The sequence below is a fragment of the Trametes versicolor genome, assembly GCF_000271585.1.
Source record: "Trametes versicolor FP-101664 SS1 unplaced genomic scaffold TRAVEscaffold_7, whole genome shotgun sequence".
Taxonomy (NCBI): Eukaryota; Fungi; Basidiomycota; class Agaricomycetes; order Polyporales; family Polyporaceae; genus Trametes; species Trametes versicolor.
In genome coordinates this window covers 1323874-1331159 of record NW_007360327.1, presented here as the reverse complement: position 1 = coordinate 1331159, position 7286 = coordinate 1323874, and the positions used below count along the sequence as shown (strand labels likewise).

At 58.3% G+C, this 7286-nt stretch overlaps 4 protein-coding genes across 4 annotated transcripts; all 4 read left to right on the top strand.

The window, feature by feature from the left end:
- TRAVEDRAFT_29620 (uncharacterized protein) lies at positions 1-1589 on the top strand. Its single transcript, XM_008040948.1, has 6 exons — positions 1-549; positions 598-965; positions 1018-1100; positions 1149-1181; positions 1234-1293; positions 1346-1589. Exons 1-6 carry the CDS (start codon positions 5-7, stop codon positions 1424-1426), a joined length of 1170 nt encoding a protein of 389 aa, XP_008039139.1. The 5' UTR covers positions 1-4; the 3' UTR covers positions 1427-1589.
- Positions 1590-2270: 681 nt separating this feature from the next.
- TRAVEDRAFT_65352 (NAD-P-binding protein) lies at positions 2271-3923 on the top strand (the record flags this gene model as incomplete). The annotated part of the gene is made up of 8 exons (XM_008041522.1): positions 2271-2279; positions 2342-2540; positions 2605-2645; positions 2706-2866; positions 2939-3114; positions 3180-3558; positions 3633-3750; positions 3814-3923. 8 exons carry the CDS (start codon positions 2271-2273, stop codon positions 3898-3900), a joined length of 1170 nt encoding a protein of 389 aa, XP_008039713.1. The 3' UTR covers positions 3901-3923.
- A 678-nt stretch (positions 3924-4601) lies between these two features.
- Positions 4602-6376, top strand: TRAVEDRAFT_72631 (NAD-P-binding protein; the record flags this gene model as incomplete). The annotated part of the gene is made up of 7 exons (XM_008041521.1): positions 4602-4842; positions 4902-4942; positions 5001-5125; positions 5262-5437; positions 5506-5884; positions 5949-6066; positions 6132-6376. 7 exons carry the CDS (start codon positions 4602-4604, stop codon positions 6189-6191), a joined length of 1140 nt encoding a protein of 379 aa, XP_008039712.1. The 3' UTR covers positions 6192-6376.
- Positions 6377-7015: 639 nt separating this feature from the next.
- Positions 7016-7274, top strand: TRAVEDRAFT_48599 (glutathione peroxidase; the record flags this gene model as incomplete). Its single annotated transcript, XM_008041119.1, has 2 exons — positions 7016-7131; positions 7239-7274. Coding segments are annotated over 2 exons (152 nt in total), but the record flags the coding sequence as incomplete, so codon positions are not given.
- Positions 7275-7286: the final 12 nt, after the last annotated feature.

Genomic DNA, 7286 nt, shown 5'->3' with positions numbered 1-7286 from the left:
GAACATGAACTTCCTCAACCTTGCCCCTCGTCAGTTCCGACGCGCCGGTCTTGCGCTTCCTTCTGGCAGCTCGCGATGGCAGCAGTGCCAGCGAGTTACCGCGTTTTCACCTCGAATCATCAAGCGCGGCTTTGCAGAAGTCAAACAGGACGTGCCAAAACCCAAGCCGAAAGCATCGACCGCTCTCCGCAGAGCAGCGTCTGCGTCCCTTCCCATCCGTTCTAACCCGAACCCCACCCGGAGCGACATCCAGCCCATCTTCACCTACGCGACCGCGGAACGCTATCTCATGCAGAATCTGCGGGGCTCATTACCTAAAGGTGCGGTGTCGCTGCATGATGCGTGGTGGGTGCCAAAGTGGACGGACAGCCAGACCGGGAAGGACGGCGAGGTCTTCCTCTTCGCAAACGGGAGCTTCGTCTGCTGGGGTCTGGGTGAAGATGAGGCGCAGCGCTTCGCGCAGGAAGTGCTGGCGCACTCGGGTGCGGAGCTCGCGCCGCTCAAGGAGGCCGAGACTGAAGACCTGGAGTTCGTCACCGATCCCGAAGAGTGAGTCTGCCGAGGTAGCGCTATGCCGAGTGTCTAACTCGTTTGCAGAGACACGCGGTTACAAGGTGATCTGATCGTACTTGGACGACAGCCCCCTCTGAGCAGTGAGGACACCATACCAATGGACCTGCCTCAGTCGGTGCTGCCTCGCGAAACCGTGTTTGCTCGCTATGCATTCTCCCAAGCGCTTTCTCGGTCGACCGCGCTCTCTGTGCTCGAGTCCTCCTTGGAAGAATACCTCACCTCTGTCGCTCCTCTCCCTCGGGCCCTTCAAAAGACGGGCAAACCTGGCCTGGGTCGTAGAGCGCTCGTCATGAAACTTGGGGAACTGCTTCGCTTCCGCCAAGGTCTGAACCTCAACCGCGAAAACTTCTCTGACACACCCGATTTCTACTGGTCTGAGCCTGCGCTCGAGGGTACGCAACCTTAGTATGCGAGGGAGGCTCTACTCTGACTGGCTGAGTGCAGCTTACTTCAACTCGTTGAGCAATGCGCTCGAAATCCGGACCCGGACGCGATCCGTAAACGACAAAATTACCTACGCTGCTGAGGTATGTCAAATCGACACGGAGGCATTACGAATGCTTATTCTTGTACAGATGCAATCTGTGCTGCGAGAGCTATTGACGGAGGTGTGTATATGCCTAGTTTCGCGGTGTTCACGTAGTGCTCAACTGCATACAGACGTCGGCACATCGCATGGAGCTCATCATCATTGCACTTATTGCGGTCGAAGTCGTCATTGTGCGTACCGCCAAGCCCCACGTTGAGTCGATGTAGTGCTAATGACCTGCAGTGCCTTATCCGGGACGGCCCCGAGCTCTGGGAAATGGTCTTCGGCAAAGAGGAGGAAACCCCGTCTCCTGAAGCTCAATAAAAGACACGATACGTCGGCTGAAGCATGATTTACTCTACTCCTTGGTAATACCTCGCTTTCTACGCTCTGCTCAATCACATATCTAGCACACCTATCTCACCGCTCTAACCTCCTGTAGAGGAATCATAATATATGGCACTACGTATAGTGGTGCAGCTCTCAGCCATCTGCTCTTCTTGTTTGCGAAGACGGAAGCACGGAGGACATGCAGGGTACGTCTCGCATGGCTTGATTTGTTCGAGTCTAAGCTCATCTGGCTCTTCTAGTCGCCGCACAGTTCTGCCAATGAGTGAGTGAACTCTTTCAAAGGCACTACGCACACGGCAAGTGCGGTTTTGTAAGCTTCGGTTAACTGCCATCAACAAACTCGGGGGCGGAGTCGCGAGGTCAGTAGCTCGCGATCTGATCAAATGCAGCATCCGTTTCTCTACGGGAACCTCGGAGTCCGCGGCACTATCATACCCAGTCGGTCAGACTCTTGATAGCGAGCCTTGCGCCGCATTCGCTCAGTCAAGCCTCAAAGGTATCTCTGTTTCAAATCGACGACATATGTCCGTACTTGCGAAGTACGATATATGCGCCCGCGAGCTCGCAATATGTCTACATGATCGTGTAAGGGGAACCATGCGCACGACCATAACGCGACATGGTGTTGCCGGGTCGACGCGTACCATATCCAAGGGGCTCGGCACTCAATTGGGCCTAGGATTACCGACGTCGGCGGTAGCGTGTGCAACCAGCTATAAACGCCGACGTCGGGCGCAGCAACCTTCACACAGTCTTTATATCTTCTCCACGCCCACCTTTCGCAGTTCAAACGCTCAAACGTTCGAGCACAGCAGTCATGACATCGGTACGTTGCGTGCTGTCTTCTCAGCTACCCTGAATGGCATCGGTTGACGTCTTTATGTGCAGGCAGCAACAGCAAAGCCAGTACTCCGTTTCGGTATACTGGGTGCTGCTAGGATAGCACCTGAGGCACTGCTGAACCCCGCAAAGACGCATCCTGAAGTCTCCATCACTGCTGTGGCATGCAGGGACCAGAAGAGGGGCGTGCAGTTTGCGCGGAAACACAACATACCGAAGACGTTTACGGGTCCGAAAGCTTACCAAGGTATGATGCCCGGATATCAACGTGTCCGGCAGATGGAGCCTGACCGGAAGTCAATTTGGATTAGACCTGATCGCAGACCCGGACATCGATGCGGTGTACAACCCGGTGCGTTCGAGCTTACGGGCTGCTGTCGTTGCCAGGTTTCTAACGAGGTCGCGTTCGTAGTTGCCGAATAGTTTGCACTTCGAATGGTCGATGCGCGCTCTGCTGGCCGGGAAGCATGTACTTCTTGAGAAGCCGTTCACTGATACCGCCGAGGAGGCGCGCCAGCTCTTTGCGTTGGCCGAGGAGAAAGGTCTCGTCATCCTGGAGGCTATGCACGCAACGTTCGTGATAGCTAAAACATATCGAGTGTGTCCGACAAACTGCTTAAACTAACTCGTGGCCCCGTACTATAGATTTCACCCCGCGATGCGGCGCGTGCGGGAGCTCGTCGCAAGCGGTGAACTCGGGAAAGTGAAGAGCGTGCAGGCGACGCTCGCCCTGCCCTACTGGGCGTCCCGCTTCCTCTTCCTGAAGGACGACGTGCGCTTCCAGTACGATCTCGGGGGCGGCGCAACCATGGACATGGGAGGTACGCATCGCGCTCTCCAGCCTCCCGCACCGCCGCCAGCGTCGCTGATGGTATCCCCACCGCAGTCTACCCTCTAGCGGCCATCCGGTGCGTCACAGGAGCGGACATATCTGCGCCCGCGGTGACGTCCGCGACCGCGATCGGACACGCCTACGACCCAGCGCGCATCGACCGCAGGATGCACGCGACGTATGCGCTCCCGGACTCGGTGACGGCCGAGTCGACCGCGGACTCCGGGACGCCCGGATGGGGCCCGTTCGGGCTGCTCCCGAGCGCGATCGACATCAACCTGAAGGTGTCGCTGGAGGGCGGGGAGATCAGCCTGTTCAACTTCGTCGCGCCGGGCTTCTACCACAGCATCAAGGTCAGGCCGAAGCGCGGGGCGGCGCGCACGGAGAAGGCGTACACGTATGCCGACGGCAGGGGCGACAAGTCGTGGTCTACGTGCGTGTTTCCTGGCTGCATCATATGCAGCGCTCGGGGGTTGATCGCAGACACGCTGTGACTGTCATGAACAGCTATCGTTACCAGCTTCAGGCGTTCGTGGACAAGGTACAGGGCAGGACGCCGTGGGAGTGGATCGAGCCAGAGACCAGCATCACGACAATGGAGACCCTGGAGAGGGTCTATGCCGCGGTGAGCATTGCAAATCCCTTTGCTCAGGATAATTGACTTATGATGTTTCCACGCCATGTGCAGGCGGGATTGCCGCCGCGCGTTGCCTCCTCATACAAGCCTGAAACTGCGTCGCCCGCGGGCAGTCCGCCGAGCGGTGATGCTGCTTAGCACCGGGCTACGCTTGCTACCACCTTTCTATCGGCATGATGCGGCACTTCTCGGCGCCCACAACTGGTCCGCATTGCGACAGGAGTGCCCGGCGGCTCGCCGGGCCAAACATCTTGCTCTGGCTGCTGCGGCGCTCTTGCACCCGGACCCGATCGGATTGTCGTATATAGGTATGCGATATGCCAGTTTTGACCAATTCTAAGCATTGGTATTGCCACGAGGACTTTCATATGCGAGGATATACGTTGATGGGTGCACCTTTACGAAGGTCGTTGATCTCCAGAGACGTTGTCAACCGAACCACGTTCAGCACACACAACTCCAATGGACCCGATCCCGGGAGGGACGTCGCCAAGCCACAGTGATTGAGCGGCCGAAACGCTGACGTTAATCTCCGATGATAGCGATTCAAGGACTTGACAACGTTACAGCGTCATGTAAGGTTGTGGAGCACCTTCTTCAGGCCGAGCGGGCGGCGACCCTCTACCTGTGCACTTTTACACCCCGCCGTGTGTAGATGCACGCAGAGCTGCTTGAAGCACCTGGAACACCGCAATGCGCCGCTAATAGACGCGAGTTTCTCATATTTATGGCACCCCGGTTCACCCTCCGGTCCTGTTCAACGCTGCCCCCTCTTTCGCGAACAGCCCGTAAGCTGCTTTCAAAATGACTTCGGTGAGCGTCATACCCTCTATTTGTCGATGTCGCAAGTCCTGACGACCACGAAGGTCCCATCCCCGCTGCTAGACCAGACCCAGTCGCCTCTCCGCTTCGGAATACTGGGTGCTGCCCGCATCGGCCCTGATGCCTTGTTCACGCCCGCCAAAACGCATCCCGAGGTCGCGGTCGTGGCCGTCGCGTGCAGAGACGAAGCGAGAGGCTCGAAGTATGCCCGGCAACATCACATATCCAAGGTCCACTCTGGACCGCAAGCGTACCATGGTCGGTTTTGACTTTTCGAGGTATTGCCTATCTACTGACGGTAACCATGACCCATGTAGACCTCGTCGCAGACCCCGACATCGACGTGGTGTACATCCCCGTACGCATTCCTTGGAAGGAGTAGCTCACCTTCGTCCGATGCTGACAGCGTCGTCCAGCTGCCGGTCAGCATGCACTTCGAATGGTCAATGCGCGCGCTGCACGCCGACAAGCACGTCCTCGTCGAGAAGCCGATGACAAGCAATGCCGACGAAGCCCGTCAGATCTTCGCTCTCGCGGAACAGTAAGGCCTCGTCGTGCTCGAGGCCATCCACTGCACGTTCGTACCCTCTTCCCCTTTACTTCCCCCAGCGGCGACGCCACCCGCGATCGTCCGCAGGGCGGTCGTGGCCGAACGATAGCTGACTAGTGATCCGCAGATTCCACCCGGTCCTCCAGCGCGTGCGCGAGATCGTGCGGAGCGGCGAGCTCGGGCGCGTCAAGAGCGTGCGCGCCGCGTTCGCATGGCCGAGCGTCGTTGCACATTTCCTCTTCCCCAGGGACGACATCCACTTCAACTACGAGATGGGCGGGGGCTGCATGATGGACATGGGAGGTGCGTACGGCGCCCTGCGCCTCACACCTATCCCCGCGCTGATCATGCTGCTACGACTACGATCGCAGTCTACCCTCTGACCGCGGTCCGGTACGTCACCGGGGCAGACACGGCGGCGCTCGAGGTCACATCCGCGACTGCGGTCGGGCACGTGAGCGACCCCGCGCGCATCGACCGCGCGATGCACGCTACGTATGCGCTGCCCGACTCGGTCACCGCGGAGACGTTCGCGGACCTGTCTGCGCCCGGATGGGGGCCATTCGGGCTCATCCCGCGTTGGCCGCAGATTGGGCTCTCGGTCGCGTTGGAGGGCGGGGACGTCGAGGTGTTCAACCCGCTCGATCCGGGCGTGTACCACCACATCAGGGTGAAGCCGAAGCGCGGACAGAGCAGGACGGAAAAGCACTATCGCTATGCGGACGGACGGGGCGAGAAGAACTGGCATTCGTGAGTGTTGAGCGCATATGCGGGGGGTGCGGATCGCTGATTGTTTGTCGTGTTGATATGCTAGGTATACCTTCCAGCTCCATGCCTTTGTGGACAAGGTACGAGGGAGGACGCCGTGGGCGTGGACGGAACCAACGACGACCATTACTGCGATAGAGACCATGGAGCAAATTTATGCGAAGGTCAGGAACCTATTACTTGGTTGTTCCATACTTGGCTGACTTTGATTTTGGGTACGTTTGGATAGGCTGGCCTCCCTCCTCGCGTTGCTTCTACATACAAGCCCGAGGCGTCCCAGGAGCAGTAGTCTGCTGTATACGCTCGTCTAATGAAAACCGGATTGCAGGGCTAAATGTCGACTCCATACTGCTTATAAGGCATGAAAGGAGGAAGAAGTACGGACACCGAGACTGCTGCCAGTAGATCTGAAGTAGTAGGTGCTAAAGCGAAGTATGAAGATGTGTACACTAGCTATAGCTATAGTATAACTCGCCTGATTACGATATCATTATGTGTACGTCCATGGGCTTTGAGCCGTGCTATAGTGGCTTCTTTGGTTTCTCAGAAAGCACTGCTTTTATGTACGGCGGTACTAAGCGATCCCGCATGTTAAACTTGGGACCTACAAGTCACCCACTTGAACGCGATCCTTCCGCGCAAGGCTGGTGTCCTCCTCTGTCAGAGTGGTGAGATGATATCCCCGCGGTATCTGCCCCTCGGCCCCCGCACTGTCATTCTCGTCGTCGAGTGAAAGACACCGCCAAGTGGTCAGAACGGGAGTAGAGTAGCCGAGGCCCGGTGAACGCGCCTCGAAGGCGGGGGTCGTGAGCAGGTCGCGATCGGCCCTCGGGCGCAGGGCCTGTGCTGACTGAGGCAGCGTGCTCAGTTCTCCCAGCAGCTGCCATCGCCTCAGCAGAAGCCAGAAGGCACATGCATCGCGCCCCCGCCCCCCTGGCTCATCGATATATTTCTCGTGCCACACTTAGTCCGCGCCCGTCCGCTCTCGCACGCCCGCACCACTATCTTGCGCTCTCCCACCACCTCGCACGCTCATCCGCACGCTCGCCGACGCGTCTTATCCGCTCACCACCACATCTCAGCCGCACCTTCAGCAGCTCTAAGCAATCAGCCATGTCCGACGCAAAGTCCTTCTACGAGCTCTCCGCGTCCCTCCCGGGCGGGAAGACGTACAAGTTCGAGGAGCTCAAGGGCAAGGTCGTCCTCATCGTCAACGTTGCATCCAAGTGGTACGTCCCCCATCCTTGCCCCCCCCTCCAACCTCCTCTTCCCTCCCTGCCTCTACTCCCGCACTCCCCGCGTCCCCACATACTAACGCGGTGCGTCTGCCCCTCAGCGGGTTCACGCCGCAGTACAAGGGCCTGCAGGCGCTGTACGACAAGCA

What these genes read in the sequence shown, in the direction of transcription:
- TRAVEDRAFT_29620 (XM_008040948.1), top strand. Translation starts at nt 5, where the DNA reads ATGAACTTCCTCAACCTTGCCCCTCGTCAGTTCCGACGCGCCGGTCTT. An exon ending in GTCTGAGCCTGCGCTCGAGG is followed by an intron (nt 966 to 1,017) that starts GTACGCAACCTT and finishes GGCTGAGTGCAG; the next exon opens with CTTACTTCAACTCGTTGAGC. An exon ending in TGCGAGAGCTATTGACGGAG is followed by an intron (nt 1,182 to 1,233) that starts GTGTGTATATGC and finishes AACTGCATACAG; the next exon opens with ACGTCGGCACATCGCATGGA.